This window comes from Oncorhynchus masou, chromosome 1, assembly GCF_036934945.1.
Source record: "Oncorhynchus masou masou isolate Uvic2021 chromosome 1, UVic_Omas_1.1, whole genome shotgun sequence".
NCBI classification, from domain to species: Eukaryota; Metazoa; Chordata; class Actinopteri; order Salmoniformes; family Salmonidae; genus Oncorhynchus; species Oncorhynchus masou.
The window spans coordinates 55008740-55028179 of record NC_088212.1 but is presented as its reverse complement, the minus strand read 5'-3'; the positions used below and the strand labels follow the sequence as shown (position 1 = coordinate 55028179).

At 42.7% G+C, this 19440-nt stretch overlaps 1 protein-coding gene across 1 annotated transcript in view; it reads left to right on the top strand.

The window, feature by feature from the left end:
• The first annotated feature begins 17715 nt into the window (after window positions 1-17715).
• LOC135539444 (SH3 and multiple ankyrin repeat domains protein 2-like) overlaps window positions 17716-19440 on the top strand; it is a 17370-nt gene continuing 15645 nt past the window's right edge. The window contains exon 1 of the mRNA XM_064965369.1: window positions 17716-17784. Coding sequence (XP_064821441.1) covers window positions 17716-17784 — 69 coding nt within the window. The remainder of the gene's footprint in view (window positions 17785-19440) is intronic.

The following is a 19440-nucleotide window of genomic DNA, read 5'->3' as shown; positions in this document are numbered from 1 at the left end:
CTACCTAAGTACGATTCTCAATCAGAGACAACTAACGACACCTGCCTCTGATTGAGAACCATACTAGGCCAAACACAGAAAAACAACCTAGACACACAAAACATAGAATGCCCACCCAACTCACGTCCTGACCAACTAAAACAAACAATTAACACAATAACTAGGGTCAGAACGTGTCAGGCGCAAACCTAACACCTCTCATCACCTGAGAACAACATCCTGTTTTTCATCGGCAGGGACTGGGAAACTGGTCAGAATTGAAGGAATGACGAATGGTGCTAAATATATGGAAATTCTTGAGGGGAAACCTGTTTCAGTCTTCCAGAGATTTGAGACTGGGACATAGGGTCACCTTCCAGCATGACATTGACCCTAAGCATACTGCTAAAGAAACACTTGAGTGGTTTAAAGGGAAACATTTAAATGTCTTGGAATGGCCTAGTCAAAGCCCAGACCTCAATCCAATTGAGAATCTGTGGTATGACTTAAAGATTGCTGTACACCGGTGGAACCCATCCAACTTGAAGGAGCTGGAGCAGTTTTGCCTTGAAGAATGGGCAAAAATCCCAGTGGCTAGATGTGCCAAGCGTATCGAGGCATATCCCAATAGACTTGCAGCAATTACAGCTGCACAAGGTGGCTCAACAAAGTATTGACAAAAAACACACTCAAGTTCTGTTTTTTTGTCTTATTTCTTGTTTGTTTCACAATAAAAAAAATGTTTGCATCTTCAAGGTGGTATGCATGTTTTGTAAATCAAATGATACAAACCCCCCAAAAAATCTATTTTAATTCCAGGTTGTAAGGCAACAAAATCGGAAAAATGCCAAGGGGTGTGAATACTTTTACAATCTGTTGTACATAGAAAATGACCTCCTGGCAATTTTCCAGTCTACACCTGCTAGCTTTGTCTGCACTGTCAATTTGTTGGCTTCTTTCTACCCCTCCTTTCATTTGTCAGAAACCTCACAACTAAATGCCCCTCGTTAATGGCTCTGAATTTGAACCCAACTTGTCTCTTCACCATAATGTTTCTCTGATGTGTTTCATCATAATAACTTCTTGTATATAGCCTGGGCACCAGTCTGAGTTATCAATCCACTCCTTGTTGCCCTTTGTCATGCCGATTGCCAAACATGGCGTGTTTTCATGACACAGAGTACAGAAAAACAGGTGCTGGATTTCATGCCATCTTGTATAGGCTGTGAGGCTGTGTCTTATAAGCACCTAAGTTGCCTCCAATAAAGGGACCATTTAGGATCCATTAGTAAAGACCATCAATAATGGTCTTGTGAGAATAATAAAGCATCCGGAAGATAAGGAGAGTTAGGCCATCTTTCTGATGCTACATATTGTCATACCAAGGAGGGTTGAGTCCAAATCAGTTGGTATTTCAAATCAATTCAAGTTTTGTTGGTCAAATACACATGGTTAGCAGATGTTATTGCGAGTGCAGTGAAATGCTGGTGCTTCTAGTTCTGACAGTGCAGTAATATCTAACAGTAATCTAACAATTCCACAACAACTACCTAATACACACAAAACTAAGTAAAGGGATGGAATAAGAATATACAGTGCCTTGCGAAAGTTTTCGGCCCCCTTGAACTTTGCGACCTTTTGCCACATTTCAGGCTTCAAACATAATGATATAAAACTGTATTTTTTTTGTGAAGAATCAACAACAAGCGGGACACAATCATGAAGTGGAACGACATCTATTGTATATTTAAACCTTTTTTAACAAATCAAAAACAGAAAAATTGGGCGTGCAAAATTATTCAGCCCCTTTACTTCCAGTGCAGCAAACTCTCTCCAGAAGTTCAGTGAGGATCTCTGAATGATCCAATGTTGACCTAAATGACTAATGATGATAAATACAATCCACTTGTGTGTAATCAAGTCTCCGTATAAATGCACCTGCACTGTGATAGTCTCAGAGGTCCGTTAAAAGCGCAGAGAGCATCATGAAGAACAACGAACACACCAGGCAGGTCCGAGATACTGTTGTGAAGAAGATTAAAGCCGGATTTGGATACAAAAAGATTTCCCAAGCTTTAAACATCCCAAGGAGCACTGTGCAAGCGATAATATTGAAATGGAAGGAGTATCAGACCACTGCAAATCTACCAAGACCTGGCCGTCCCTCTAAACTTTCAGCTCATACAAGGAGAAGACTGATCAGAGATGCAGCCAAGAGGCCCATGATCACTCTGGATGAACTGCAGAGATCTACAGCTGAGGTGGGAGACTCTGTCCATAGGACAACAATCAGTCGTATATTGCACAAATCTGGCCTTTATGGAAGAGTGGCAAGAAGAAAGCCATTTCTTAAAGATATCCATAAAAAGTGTCATTTAAAGTTTGTCACAAGCCACCTGGGAGACACACCAAACATGTGGAAGAAGGTGCTCTGGTCAGATGAAACCAAAATTGAACTTTTTGGCAACAATGCAAAATGTTATGTTTGGTGTAAAAGCAACACAGCTCATCACCCTGAACACACCATCCCCACTGTCAAACATGGTGGTGGCAGCATCATGGTTTGGGCCTGCTTTTCTTCAGCAGGGACAAGGGAAGATGTTTAAAATTGATGGGAAGATGGATGGAGCCAAATACAGGACCATTCTGGAAGAAAACCTGATGGAGTCTGCAAAAGACCTGAGACCTGGACGGAGATTTGTCTTCCAACAAGACAATGATCCAAAACATAAAGCAAAATCTACAATGGAATGGTTCAAAAATAAACATATCCAGGTGTTAGAATGGCCAAGTCAAAGTCCAGACCTGAATCCAATCGAGAATCTGTGGAAAGAACTGAAAACTGCTGTTCACAAATGCTCTCTATCCAACCTCACTGAGCTCGGGCTGTTTTGCAAGGAGGAATGGGAAAAAAAATTCAGTCTCTCGATGTGCAAAACTGATAGAGACATACCCCAAGCGATTTACAGCTGTAATCGCAACAAAACTGGCGCTACAAAGTATTAACTTAAGGGGGCTGAATAATTTTGCACGCCCAATTTTTCAGTTTTTGATTTGTTAAAAAAGTTTTAAATATCCAATAAATGTCGTTCCACTTCATGATTGTGTCCCACTTGTTGTTGATTCTTCACAAAAAAAATACAGTTTTATATCCTTATGTTTGAAGACTGAAATGTGGCAAAAGGTCGCAAAGTTCAAGGGGGGCGAATACTTTCGCAAGGCACTGTATACTGTATATATAAATATATGGATGAGCGATGACCAAGCGGCATAGGCAAGATGCAATGGATGGTATAACATACAGTACAGTGGCAAGTGTGTGAACCCTTTGGAATTACCTGGAGTTCTGTATAAATGAGTTATACAATTTGATCTGATCTTCATCTTTGTCACAACAATCGACAAACACGGTGTGCTTGAACTAATAACACACAAATTATTGTATTTGTCTTGTCTATAGTGAGTACATCATTTAAACAGTCAGTGTAGGTTGGAAAAATTATGTGAACCCCTAGGCTAATGACTTTTCCAAAAGCTAATTGGAGACAGGAGTCAGTGAACCTGGAGTCCAATCAATGAGACGAGATTAGAGATGTTGGTTAGAGCTGCCCTATAATATACACCAACAAAATGTAAGTTTGCTATTCACAAGAAGCATTGCCTGATGTGAACCATGCCTCGAACAAAATAGATCTCAGAAGACCTAAGATTAAAATTGTTGACTTGTATAAAGCTGGAAAGGGTTACAAAAGTATCTCTAAAAGCCTTGATGTTCATCAGTCCACGGTAAGACAAATTGTCTATACTGTTGCTACTCTCCATAGGACTGGCCGTCCTGCAAAGATGACTTGCAAGAGCACAGTGCAGAATGCTCAGTGAGGTTAAGGAGAATCCTGGAGTGTCAGCTAAAGACTTACAGAAATATCTGGAACATGCTAACATCTCTGTTGACGAGTCTACGATACATAAAACACTAAACAAGAATGGTGTTCATGGGAGGACACCACGGAAGAAACCACTGCTGTCTTTAAAAAAAACATTGCTGCACATCTGAAGTTTGCAAATACACGTTCATAATACATGTTATTATACATATCAATAAAAAATGCAAAACACAATCATACAAACCAGACACATTTGATTATAGAACCATCCGATGAGTAAAGATGTAATCCATCTGAGACAATCTCAGAGAACTTGAAAACAACAAATATTTAGTTCTGCTTGTATTAAGTACGAGTTTTAAAACAGTAAGGGCTTCTTGCACAACTGCAAAATCAGACTGGAGCCTTGTCACAGCCAGGTCAGCAATCGGGGCAATTGCATACGTAATAGTATCATCTGCATTATTTTACAGATTGACTAATAGCATTTAAATAAACTTAATGCGGGCAAGACTAAATACATGGTCTTCTCTAGTTCTCACAAGAATGTTTCGGCTGGACTACATATTTATTCATTTGATGGTTCTCCCGAGTACGTCTTTAGTGTCAATGTAGATGGCTGCTAAGAAGAGGGCAGATTGGGGGAAGAGGGATGAGAGAGGGATTGAACAGAATGTTAGCAGTTGATGTTACTCTTCAATAACACAAAACCCAAAGCGAATCAGGGGGAGGAAAATAGGTTTATTCAAATCATAGATTTTATGCTGAGAGGTAGATGGTCGTTCCTTCCCTGTCTTCAGAGATTCCCTCTAGTGATTCTCTCCTGTGGTTCTCTCCAGTGAACAAAGGGACAGGATGTAGTTTATAACCCAGCCCTAGCCTGTGGTTGACTAATTAGAATTCCTTGCAATAACAGGAATCCTATTTCAGGCTCACTGTATAGACACATTCCTCCCATGTCTCTGAACCATTGATCCCATGTCTCTGACCCAGTGATTTTGTGTGGCCTACCACTTCGCAGATTAGCCGTTGTTGCTCTGAAACTTTTCCACTTCACAATAACTGCACTTACAATTGACCAGGGCAGCTCTAGCAGGGCAGACATTTCTACGAACCAACTTGTTGGAAAAGTGTCATCCTATGTCCTCCACATTGAAGGTCACTGAGCTCTTCAGTAAGGCCATTCTACTGCCAATGTTTGTCTATGGAGATTGCATGGCGGTGTTCTAGATTTTATACACCTGTCAGCAACGGATCTGGCTGAAATAGCCGAAACCACTAATTTGAAGGGGTGTCCACACACTCTTGTGTATATTGTGTACATGTTTATAGTACGTATGTTATCGTGTGTGTGTTACGTGTGTCTGTACCTGGGTGTGTGTCTCTTCACATTCCCCACTGTTCCATACAGCACATTTGTATCTGTTTTTTAAAATCTGATTATACTGCTTGCATCAGTTACCTGATGTGGAATAGAGTTCCATGTAGTCATGGCTCTATGCAATACTGTATGCCTCAGAGGTGGTATGTCTTGTGGGGTATGCATGGGTGTCTGAGCTGTGTGCAAGTAGTTCAAATGGACAGCTCTGTGCATTCAACATGTCAATACTTCTCACAAATACAAGTAGTGATGAAATCAATCTCTCCTCTACCAGCTAGTTGAGATTGACATGCATATTATTAATGTCACGCCCTGGTCAAAATGTATTATGTTTATCTTCATTTATTGGGTCAGGCCAGGGTGTGACATGGGTTTATTGTGGTGTGTTTTGTCTTGGGGTTTTGTGGGGTGAATAGCATAGTCTATGGCTGCCTGAGGCGGTTCTCAATCAGAGTCAGGTGATTATCGTTGTCTCTGATTGGGAACCATATTTAGGCAGCCATATTCTTTGAGTGTTTTGCGGGTGATTGTTCCTGTCTCTGTGTTTAGTTTCACTAGATAGGCTGTATAGTTTTTTCACGTTTCCGTCTGTTGTTTTTTTGTACATTTCAGTATTTTCATTGTCTAGTCATTTTCTTCAATAAACATGAGTAACCATCACGCTGCATTTTGGTCCGCTCCTCCTTCAACAGAAGAAAGTCGTTACAATTCATGTTAGCTCTTTGTGTACATTTAAGGGCCAGCCCTGCTGCCTGTTCTGGGCCAATTGTAATATTTGTGGCACCTGACCACACAACTGGACAGTAGTCCAGGTGCAACCAAACTAGGGCCTGTAGGACCTTTGTTGATAGCGTTGTAGTGAAGGCAGAGCATCGCTTTATTATGGACAGTCCTCTCCACATCTTAGCTACTGCATCAATATGTTTTTATCATGAAATCCAGGGTTACTCCAAGCAGTTTAGTCTCCTCAACTTGCTCAATTTCAACATTATTCATTACAATATTTAGTTGAGGTTTAGGGTTCAGTGAATGATTTGTCTCAAATATAATGCTTTTAGTTTAGAAATATTTAGGAATAACTTATTTCTTGCCACCCATTCTGAAACTAACTGCAGGTCTTTGTTAACTGTTGCAGTGATTTCACTTGCTGTGGTAGCTGATGTGTATAGTGTTGAGTCATCAGCATACATAGACACACAAGAGGCAGGTCATTAGTAAAGAGTGAAAAAAGTAAGGGGCCTAGACAGCTGCCCTGGGGAATGCCTGACTCTACCTGAATTATATTGGAAAGGCTTCCATAAAAGAAAACCATCTGTGTTCTGTTAGACAGGTAACTCTCGATCCACAATATAGCAGGGGATGTAAAGCCTTATCACATACATTTTACCAGCAGCAGATGAGCGATAATGTCTAAATAGAGACATTTGGAGAGGCTTCCAGCACAATAACCCATTCTAGTGCCATTGAAACAAAACTCTGACAAAACTATTATGAGGAATCAGATGAATGTCAATCTTGGGGGAACATGGATTGAACCATGCTGTAATTGAATTATTTGGATATTTTTTTTACCTTTTATTTAACCAGGCAAGTCAGTTAAGAACAAATTCTTACTTTCAATGACGGCCTAGGAACAGTGGGTTAACTGCCTGTTCAGGGGCAGAACGACAGATTTGTACCTTGTCAGCTCGGGGGTTTGAACTTGCAACCTTCCGGTTACCAGTCCAACGCTCTAACCACTAGGCTACCCTGGTTTAGCTGGCGGCAGATGTTGCAATCTCTTTACTGAAGCCTAGTTTTCCATGGTTCTTTGACCAAGGGAGGATCAGAGTGCCTTACTCAGACAAATTATCTCGCCAATGATTGCAAAGTGAAACAAACAATACAACTGTATGCACAAGGACTACTTTTAAAACCTCTTAAGGATCTGCCCCTTTTTTTGTTGTTTTGTATTTTTGTTTGTACCGTCATCTTTGAAATGCAAGAGAAAGGTCATAATGTATTACTCCAGCCCAGGTGCAATTTCGATTTTGGCCACTACATGGCATCAGTGTATGTGCAAAATTTTAGACTGATCAGATGAACCATTGCATTTCTGTTCAAAATTTTGTATGAAGACTGCCCAAATGTACCTAATTGGTTTATTAATAACTTTTTATGTTCAAAACTGTGCACTCTCCTTAAACAATAGCATGGTAATATTTCACTGTAATAGCTACTGGAAATTGTACAGTGCAGTTAAATTCTTGTTAATCTAAGCTTTCTGACAATATCAGATATGTCTATATCCTGGGAAATGTTCTTGTTAATTACAACATCATGCTAATCGCGTTAGCTTAACAGAGTTCGCTTAATAGAGTTGTATGATTTGTTTAACTTTGCAATCATAGTCTTTTGTTTACATTTGAAAATGAAAATTTTGTTTCAGTGTTAATCTCTTACTGTGGAATTTCCCACACACATTATTTTCTATCAACTCCTACCTTCTTTATGTTGTCTTTACGCCGGTGTTCCTAGAGCCACCCATCTGGACTACTATACACTACTATAATAGGCTACCATACTACACGGCCTTTATACGTTCTGACTGTTGGCGGAAACAACGTACTACACTTTAATGCACTTTAGTGACCCATTTTCCTGTTTGTTCTGAGTGGATTCATAATTCATATATCCTCTTGTCTCGCTGGGGTGTGTGTGCTCGTGTTCCACATACTGTAATATAACTATTGGCAATTTCACCATAGGCTCAGAGGAATGGTGAAAGCTTTGTGTGCAACCCCGAGACCTGGGAGCATAAATCTAGTGTTCCCACGATGTGAAATAAGACGGTGTGTGAGCGGAGAAAATGACAGAGATTCCTCCAGACCCCCAAAAGCAGCCATTATAATGAGTCAGAGGGCCTTTAAGAAGCCAATTATCCCTAATGAGCTACTGTTTCTGGCCACCCTGGGGAGAGGCCAAAACACTGCTACACACACACACACACACACACACACACACACACACACACACACACACACACACACACACACACACACACACACACACACACACACACACACACTCATATGCATGCAGGGTTGCCTGCCCCAGTGAGTCCTCCCAATTTACTGTCACTAGGAGACAGTTGCCGGGTCCGTGGTGGCCAAGGCAACAGATATTGATCCAAAGACGATCACTGCGTTTGATCTAGGAAGGCTGGTTTGTTTCAGTGGAACAGGATGAGGGTCCTCTAACATCCCACACTGCTGTCTCCCCTTCTGTGGGTGGGTGGATAAGAGAATCCAAGTTTCCTTAGATGACTGTCATCTTTGTCTTTACTTTGTCTGGTGGCATCCTAAGACACCCAACTGTCAGCACCTTCTGGGAATAAGGTAGAAGTTGTTTCCCCTAAGCGTAAGTTAGACTATTTTCTAGAGCTGGGAATAGCCAGGGACCTCACAATATGATATTATCACGATACTCTATTGCAGTTGTCACGATTCTAAAAGGTATTGTCATTCGATATTGCGATTTGATGTTCCGAACATATTTCTCACCATATCTCTGCTGCAGAGAGACAAGAGACGGCATGAGAAAACAAGCTTTGATGAGTCAGAGAAATAAAGGTGCTGAGATAAAAGTACCTCATCAATCTACACACAATACCCCATAATGACAAAGCTAAAACAGTTTTTTAGACATTTTTGTAATTTATATAAAATACATTTACCTTATATATACCTTATTTACATTCAGACCCTTTGCTATGATACTAGATATTGAGCTTAGGTACATCCTGTTTCTATTGATCATCCTTGAGAGGTCTAACTTTATGTGGTAAATTCAATTGATTGGACATGATTTAGAAAGGCACACACCGATCTATATTAAGGTTACCAAAACATTTCTGCAGCATTGAAGGTCCCAAGAACACAGTGGCCTCCATCATTCTTAAATGGAAGAAGTTTGGAACCAGCAAGACTCTTCCTAGAGCTGGCCACCCAGCCAAACTGAGCAATCGGGAGCAATGGGCCTTGGTCAGGGAGCCCCAGAATTCCTCTGTGGAGATGGGAGAACCTTCCAGAAAGACAACCATCTCTGCAGCACTCCACCAATCAGGCCTTTATGGTAGAGTAGCCAGACAGAAGTAAAAGGCACATGACAGCCTGCTTGGAGTTTTACAAAAGCACCTAAATGACTCTGACCATGAGAAACAAGATTCTCTGGTCTGATAAAACCAAGATTGAACAATTTGACCTGAAAAAACAGGCACTGCTCATCACCTGGCCAATACCATCCCTACAGTGAAGCATGGTGGTGGCAGCATCATGCTGTGGGATGTTTTTCAGCAGTAGGGACCCGGAGACTAGTCAGGATTGAGGGAAATATGAACAGAGAAATGTACAGAGAGATCCTTGATGAAAAAATGCTCTAGAGTGCTCAGGACCTCAGACTGGGGAAAAGGTTCACTTTCCAACAACACAACAACCCTAAGCACACAGCCAAGATAATGCTGGATTATTGGGACATGTCTCTGAATGTCCTTGACTGGCCCAGCCAGAGCCCTGACTTGAACACGATCGAACATCTCTGGAGAGACCTGAAAATAGCTGTGCAGTGACGCTCTTCATCCAACCTGACAAAGCTTGAGAGGATCTGTAGAGAAGAATGGTGTGCCAAGCTTGTAGCGTCATACCCAAGAAGACTCATGGCTGTAATTACTGCCTAAAGTGCTTCAACAAAGTACTGAGTAAAGGGTCTGAATACTTAGGTAAATGTGATATTTCAGTTTATTTGTTATTTTTTATAAGTTTGCAAAAATGTATAAAAAAACAGGTTTTGCTTTGTCATTATTGGGTATGGTATGTAGATTGATGGGGAGAAAACTATTAAATCCATTTTAGAATAAGGCTTTAAAGTAACAATCTGGAAAAAGAGAAGGGGTTTGAATGTATGTATGTATGTATGTATGTATGTATGTATGTATGTATGTATGTATGTATGTATGTATGTATGTATGTATGTATGTATGTATGTATATTTGTGTACAAATCGATACTTAATTCAAATATAATAGAGATAAATAGTAATGGCGTTTTTTTTGAAGGAACTAACTCCGCCATGGTTCATTGGAGAAAAAAAAAGAAAAAAATTAGTAAGACTTCTAATGTGCCCCACCCACCCCTCTTGTAGGCTGCTGCTACTCTCTGTTTATCATATATGCATATGCACTTTAACTATACATTAATGTACATACTACCTCAATTGGCCCGACCAACCAGTGCTCCCGCACATTGGCTAACCGGGCGATCTGCATTGTGTCCCACCACCCGTCAACTCCTATTTTTACGCTACTGCTAGTCTCTGTTCATCATATATGCATAGTCACTTTAACCAATAAAACCGGTGTCTGTATATAGCCTTGCTACTGTTTTTTAAAATCTCTTTTTACTGTTGTTTTACACACACACACACACACATTTTTTTTCGCACTATTGGTTAGAGCCTGTAAGCTAGCATTTCACTGTAAGGTCTACACCTGTTGTATTCGGCGCACGTGACAAATGATTTGATAGGCTTAATTCTCAATAATAACACAACATGTATTTGTATACATTTTCATAAACACAGAAATATGCAGCATTATGCATTAAACAGGATGTAAGTAATTCTCCAAAACATGACAAGATCAAATGCACTGAACAGATATCCATGTTGTTATCAAGAAGATTCATAAATTTCATTAAAATGATCATCCATGCAAAATATCATCAAGAATTCAATGCCAAATATGTTGTGATTAATTTTACTTACAGACAATGTTTCTACAAAATGATAGCAAGAAGGATGGCGTTTCATAACGTCTGCTTCATAACGTCTGGACATACACAAAATAGTCCAAATTGGTGAAGTGAAGTTAGAAATATAACTTGTTTAAAAAAATTATAAAAAATAAAGTGGTGAAAAATGGTGCGTGCATATGTATTCACCCCCTTTGCTATGAAGCCCCTAAATAAGATCTGGTACAACCAATTACCTTCAGAAATCACATAATTAGATTGCACACAGGTGGACCCTATTTAACTAAGTGTCACATGATCTCAGTATATATACACACCTGTTCTGAAAGGCCCCAGAGTCTGCAACACCACTAAGCAAGGGGCACCACCAAGCAAGCGAGTATCTGTCCATAGGACCACTTTAAGCTATACACAGGAGAGTGACCGAAAAAGCCATTGCTTAAAGAAATAAATAAGCCAACACGTTTGGTGTTCGCCAAAAGGCATGTGGGAGTCTCCCTAAACATATGGAAGAAGGTACTCTGGTCAGATGAGACTAAAATTGAGCTTTTTGGCCATTAAGTAAAACTCTATGTCTGGTGCAAACCCAACACCTCACATCACCCTGAGAACCTCCCCCCGAGAACCCTATCCCCACAGTGATGCATGGTGGCAGCATCATGCTGTGGGGATGTTTTTCACCTGCAGGAACTGGGAAACTGGTCAGATTTGAAGGAATGATGGATGGTGCTAAATATAGGGAAATTCTTGAGGGAAACCTGTTTCATACGACCATTAACCATTAAGACTATGCAGGTTAGAACTTCAATGTTACTTAACAGTCTCAGGAGAGAGGAGTAGGATAGCCTCTGAGACTGGACGCAGGAAGGTCTTGCATGACCTCTCCCTTGCTGTCTTGACTTTGACCTTTCTCAACTTTTCATCTCTGCCGGGAAAGGTCTATGTGACGATGTCCATGGGACAATTGTTCATTTTAGCTTGGCTGTCTTTCAGCACCACAATGTCTCCTGGCTGAAGGTTGGGCTTCTCATTTTGCTACTTCCGATGACACTGCAGGGAAGGAAGATATTCTTTCTTCCAACGGTGCCAGAAGGTGAAGAGGTCTTTCTTGTTAAAATCCCCTGTGGAGGGGGAATGGCAGCGACCTTTTGGGTGAGTAGTGTCGCTAGTGTCAAGATGGGGGGGGGTCTGGATCCATAGACACAGGAACCAGTGGACAAGCATTCATAATGGCTGAGACTTCCTCCGTAAATGTGGTCAAGACTTTGTGAGTAAGCTTGGATGGACCCACCTTCAGCAACATGAAATCCAGGATGCGCCTCATGATTCCGAACATTCTCTTCCAGCTGATCATACATGTGAACAGCACAGCCTAACTCTTACTCCTTGCTATGCCACTTCTTGTGTGACATGCTGCAACCATCCATGGCCCAAACACATCCAACCCGATGAAGGAGAAGGGAGGATCCGTACTAAGGTGATCCACGGGCAGGTCAGACTTCTTCTTAGATTCCATCTTCCCACGTAGTCTTCTATCAATGTGTCATTTGATGCGACGTTTCCCACCAATGACAAACAGACCAGCTTCTCTCAATGCACCCTCAGTGAAGTGGCGCCCTTGATGGTGGACCTGCTCGTGGTGGTTGCAGAGGAGTAGAGTAGTGATGTGTCACCGTACAGGGAGTATGAGAGGGTTGATTTCGTCTTGGCCAAGATTTGCTTGGGACAGGCGTCCTCCAATCCTCAGTAGGCCTGAATCATCGAATTAGGGGCACAGATTGAAGAGTGGGGTCTGCTTAGGAATGGCTTTACCTTTACCTCTCAAGCGCTTGAGGTCAAACATCTTACTGGAGACGTTGGTGGCCTGCCAAGTATCTTGGGAGCGGATCTTGATGTCAGATACGGAGTCAACCAAGTCAAGAGGTGTCTGAGGAGTTTCTGGCTCTGCTGACCTGAGCAAGGAAGCTGGTCCTGTCAACCATGTGCTTTGAGTCATGCTTCCTGCAGGAACTGATTAGAAGGGTTCTGGTCAGTAGGTTGGTTGATCTCCAGATATGCTGCACCCTGTTGTTTACATATACATAGTATCATCTGGAGTTGTTGTGAATGTAACCCAGGACTACTTTGCTGTCGGAGTAGAATGTGACAGCGTCAAGTTGGATATCAATGTGATAGGCTGAGTAGTACCCCAAGCAGACTGTTGTTCATGTTGGGACCGGTAAGCAGGAAGTTGTTCAGCGATACCCTGTGGTGCTGGGTAATGGAGTCAAATACCACTCTTATCTGTCTGGGTTTTTGTGGATGATACACCCCAAAGATTGGAAGATACCAGCACTCTTCAGCTGCTTGTAAGAGTGGAGCAATTTCAGCATGCTCATTCTCAAAGATGTGCATGAACTCAATGAAGTGGTCCTTCATCTCTGGATGTTTCTTGTTCGTACGTGTGAGTGAAGTGAGGCGATTGTTGGCCAGGGCGCGGTTGTTGGGGAGTCATTGCCGTGGCTACGGAAAGTGAGCAGAGCAACCCAGCTGTTTGATGCATCCTGATGGAACTCTTTCTCCGTCATCTTCAGGAAGGCGAGATCCTCCATTGAGGGAGCCAGTTTGTAATCATATTTTGTGTGTAGCATAATCCATTTCTCTCAGCCTCAGGAACGGGGTGGCAGAACTTTGAGGCTGAGGGGTATGGCTGAAGCTCTCCTTGACATGGAAGATGCTGAGACATTGACTCATGAGGCCCATTCTCAAGAATATTTGTCTTGAAGGCATTGTGTGCCCCGCCAAGACAGACATCTCCCACTATGACCCAGCCGAGGGTTAGGCGCTATGCGAAGGGGGCGTACAGAGGCCTGTTGCGTTGCTCTAGCACCTTGTGGACCTGGATGATGTCTCTCCCTAGTAGTAGCAGGATCTCAACCTGAGGTTCCAGGGGAGGTATCTTGGTGTCAAAGAACTTGAGGTGAGGGTGTTACCTTGCAGCATCTGGTGTAGGGATTTCTGCCCTATTGTTCGGAAGCTCATTCCACACTGAGTGTGGGAAGATGTAAACATACCTTTCCATCAGCTGATTCTACAATGAAGCCTCTCACTCTCCGGCCCATGGTCTCTGAGACACCTGCACACGTTTTGAGGGTGTAAGGTGAGACATTTTACAGTTCTTCGCCTGTGGTTGAGGAGACACTGAAAGCATACAAAGAGTACTCTTTAAGTGAAGTTTTCTTCACTTCAATGAGTTTCCCTAAATCATCTACACTTTCGCAGAGGGTGTGGCTTTTTGTGGATAGGGCACTGTTTGTTAGGGTCATCCATCTTAGATTTATCTTCCTGGATGGCGTTGTCCACTTCTGTCTTGTGCATAGTGATAGGGGATCTTGCCGTTCTCATTGAGAATTTCTTTCCTTTAGATGATAGTTGGCCAAAAGTGGAAGTGATGAAGCTTGGGTCATTCCTCATCTTTGCTTCAGCACGGATTACACTGGATAAGAATGTGAAGGGTGGGAAGCTGACACCGTGCTGTTGTTTGTATCTGGTCCCCTGTGATATCCACTTCTCTTGTAGGCTGAAGGGAAGCTTTTCCAGGAAGGACTGACCCCTCTTGCAGTGTCCAAGTAGGACAGACCGGGTAGGTAACCTTAAGCTTTGGCTGCCTCCAACTAGAGCAGAAGGTCACCGAGGTGTCTAGGATGCTGAGGGTCTTTTTTCTGAGGTTTTTGGAAATTGTTCAAGCTTGTTGAAGAGGGCTGCCTCCATAGCTTCAGCAGACTCCTAGATCTCCTCTAGCCATTGCCAGGCCATACTGAGGGCTGCAGCAGGGTGATTGACATGGACAGACCTCATTCTTCTCACGTTTTCAGCAGACTCTGGTCCAAGCCACTTAACCCTTTCATACGTACCATCACATGGGTGTGATTGTTCAACAGTGTTCCCTGAAGCGTACGGTCACACCTGTGTGATTAGAAAGCTTATTTTGAATGGCCAGTTTCGAATGACGCAATAATCAGCATTTGAGCTTGCCACACTTTTTTCAGAAACTATTTACACAAACACAGTCCTTACAAAATTATGTCCAGAATGTGAGCAGTTTATTTTTGGATGCAATGTTCAGATATTCACAGACGTATCTATAGCATAACACAATCATCCAAACTGTAGGCTACATTTGTCCTAGCGCTAACTGAGGAAAGATTGACGCAACACAAGCGGTCATATTTTATAACTCTCGGCTGACATAAACTACAATATGGATTAGCTAATAGCAATTACTATTTATAATTGATCACATCACGGGTGAGCTCACCATTGATCGAAATAACTGAGTAAAACACTTTCTAGAAATCGAAAGTAATCCGACGATGATTAGTTTCAGCGCGCCGCCATCACAGAAACCAAAGATAGTCGCTCTGGATAAGAGCGTCTGCTAAATGACTTAAATGTAAATGTAATAATAAGAGAAGACAAGATGAGTTTGGTCTGTTTATAGTATGCATGTTGAAGGGGTGTGTCGTCTACCATCGATCACGTCCCACCATTCACTTCCTGAAGTTCTCAAAAAATTGGAACCCTTACTCACCTCATTTTGTTATAGCATCTTTGGTCCGACAGACGATTATGTGAAACCCAGAATGCATTGAATGTCAACAAACATGACTCCACACATAGCTGGAATTAGCTTAGCTCATCATAATCAGTACAACCTTCATAAAATGATTTTACATACATAATATGTGCCCATTACAATCTATGCAAGAATCGGAATGCATGATTTATGACCGGTACTTGAAAAACATGTGAATAAAACAGTACATTTATCAATTACCACACAAAACATTTTCTGATAGTGATTTATTGATACAAATGGTGCGTGCAGGCAGTCAATCACGTAACCTCTCACTCCCACTCTGAGCCATTCAGTGTTGTTGTTTATGTACGTAGCTAGTGAGCTCAACTGTAGCATTAGCAATGTCTTTCAAAAGGAGACAACTCACAAATGTGGAAATTCTGGAGATTTAAAAAAAAATCTGACAATGAGTCTGTAAGTCGAGAATCAGATACTGAGAGTGACAGTGAGGAGCTGCCCCCCAGCCATTGAGAACCCTGAATCTGAGGACCCCTTGTCAATTGACAAAGTCCTAGTTCCACTTGAAGATGCTGGTGGTGATGGAGGCAGACCGATAGTGGATGAAGTACAGGAGTTCTGTGGTAGCTGGAAGGCTGCCAGCCATTTCACCCCTCCTGGCCCAGCTGTTTGCTTTGATGAGTCCCAGTCTGGAGTGCAACGCTCCCATTTCCATCTGAGGCAGAGTGTTTCAAGTTGTTTCTGGCAGAGGAGCTGGTGGGAGACATAGCAGAGACCAATCACTATGCCTTGGAGCTACAGGAGAAGAGAGACCCAGGAGTGGCGGGGCCAACCACAATTAGTGAAATGTATACCCTCCTGGTGACAGTCCTCATAGGGATAGTAAAGAAGAACTCCCTAAGAGAATACTGGAGCACAGATCCTATGTTTGCAAAGGTTATGAAATGAGTAACGTTACCTCGCGTGTCCGCGGTTATAAGGAATATACACAAATATATTATGCTCCATACACACAGTGGGCTACAGTATAACACGACATACAGAAACTATTATAATGTAATAAAGTACTTACTTTGGTAGAAACACAGTCTGGTTTTGAACCTGGGTGTCTGTAGTGATGCCTCTAGCACTGAAAAGCTGTGCCTTTGACAGCTGCTCCACTTGGAAGTCATAAGGCCAGGGCAGCTTCAAAATATAACACATGCTAATACTTCTCTGATGCAATTAGCATTGTTTTCCAGAGCTAATAGAATAATGTAGCTAGCTACCTAAGCATTGAGTATAACACCATAAAGGTTATGAAATGAGTAACGTTACCTCGGTGTCCGCGGTTATAAGGAATATACACAAATATTATGCTACAGTAGAAACGACATAACACGACATGCAGAAAGTATTTTAACGTAATAAGGCACTTACTTTGATAGAAACGCACACATTTCAAAGTTATTATTGGTAACGAAAACAACTATGACTGTGATGCAGGCAACAGACGGAAAATGTGAACACGTGTGTGCAGGACGGGAGATGAGCAAATGTCTGCAGACTTGAACTGCACTAACAATTGGGAAGTGTTTGGGGAATTTTGTCGGGGTCAGAAATGTCTGTAAAATTAATTGGTCCGCAAAAGTAAAAATGACTACTTTTATGTGAATGAAGGAGGTAGAACACACCTCAATTCAAACTATTCTTAGAAAAAAAACTTGTTTGAAAATAATTTGACATTGACAAGTTGAAAACAGCCTATAAATAAAAACAGGCTGCGTGCCGTGGTTTTTCGAGCAGCATGTATTAAATGTACTGTTGCGTAACAATCACATTTTGGAATGGAGAGAACGTTCTAAAATCACATGCATAAAAAACACACGCCGGGGCGACCGTTAGAGATATTTGGAACTCACCCATGAAAGGGTTAATCAGTAGGTTGGGTTCCTCAATAGGCTCAGGTCGAGGCCTTCAATGGCATTGGTGAAAGTTGACTTCCAAGCCCAGTAGTTCTCTGTCTTGTCGTTGATCTTGGTGGGTCCAGCTGTGAGGTGGTCACGGCATGCTTTGAATTTCTGCCAGGTCAGCAGCACCGTCACGATCAGGATGGGCCCCACTGGACTCATGTCGTTCTACACAAGGTGGCTGGCCGTCATCATCTGTGTAGCGCCTGGCACAGGGTCTAGGCATGCAGTAAGTCTTTTGGAGTACTGAGGTGGCTGGAGCTTCGGTGTTAGTGCTAGACCATAGTCCGCTTCATAACTCAAAGGTCAAGATAACTGACTGCTATTATCTCATAGAACAAAACATATACGATCTGCTAAGCCTGTGTTAAGCTCAGATCTTATTTCCGGTGTTTATCACAAAATCCTATTCTTTCCCAATTAATTTTCCCGATAGGAATTGCTAAACAACCCAGAGGTAACTAATTTCCTGTTTTTAGGACTAGAAGCTGGCTCTATATCGTCCCAAAATAATATTGAGATATGTAACTTTTAAAAACATTTCCTCTATCACTAGTGTTTTGTTATCCTCCAATTGGTAAAGATGATGTCAGGCTGACACTGTATAAGTTCAGGAATACCCACACGGTGTGACAAGCTTTCCATATCTCACTGTCAACGTAGTATAATGCAGGATGCACCTGCCAGGCAGACTCCGACAGGATAGGACAAGGTGGAAGCAAACGGGACGACAGCTTGCTTCTGGTATCAAAAACACAAACAAGAATCAGACACTGAAAGTAGCAGGAACAGAGAGAGAAATAGAGACCTAATCAGAGGGGAAGAGAGAACAGGTGGGGAAAGAGTGAATGAGCTAGTTAGGGTAAATGTAGAACAGCTGAAGAATGAGAGACAGAGAAGGTAACCTAAAAAGACCAGCAGAGAGAGACAGAGTGAAGAGAAAGGACAGGAACAGACATAACAAGACATGACAGTACCCCCCCCCACTCACCGAGCGCCTCCTGGCGCACTTGAGGAGGAAACCTGGCGGCAACGGAGGAAATCATCGATCAGCGAACGGTCCAGCACGTCCCGAGAGGGAACCCAACTCCTCTCCTCAGGACCGTACCCCTCCCAATCCACTAGGTACTGATGACCACGGCCCCGAGGGCGCATGTCCAAAATCTTACGAACCCTGTAGATGGGTGCGCCCTCGACAAGGATGGGGGGAGGGACGAGCGGGGGGGGCGCGAAGAACGGGCTTAACACAGGAGACATGGAAGACCGGGTGAACGCGACGAAGATAGCGCTGGAGAAGAAGTCGCACTGCGACAGGATTAATGACCTGAGAAATACGGAACGGACCAATGAACCGCGGGGCCAACTTGCGAGAAGCTGTCTTAAGGGGAAGGTTCTGAGTGGAGAGCCATACTCTCTGACCGCAACAATATCTAGGACTCTTGGTCCTACGCTTTATTAGCGGCCCTCACAGTCTGCGCCCTATTACGGCAAAGTGCCGACCTGACCCCTTCCAGGTGCGCTCGCAACGCTGGACAAAAGCCTGAGCGGAGGGGACGCAGGACTCGGCGAGCTGAGAAAGAGAACAGCGGAGGCTGGTACCCGAGGCTACTCTGAAAAGGGGATAGACCGGTAGCAGACGAGGGAAGCGAGTTGTGGGCGTACTCTGCCCAGGGGAGCTGTTCTGACCAAGACGCAGGGTTACGAAAAGAAAGACTGCGTAAAATGCGACCAACAGTCTGATTGGCCCGTTCGGCTTGACCGTTAGACTGGGGATGAAAGCCGGACGAGAGACTGACGGAAGCCCCAATCAAACGGCAAACTCCCTCCAAAATTGGGACGTGAACTGCGGGCCTCTGTCGGAAACGACGTCAGAAGGAAGGCCATG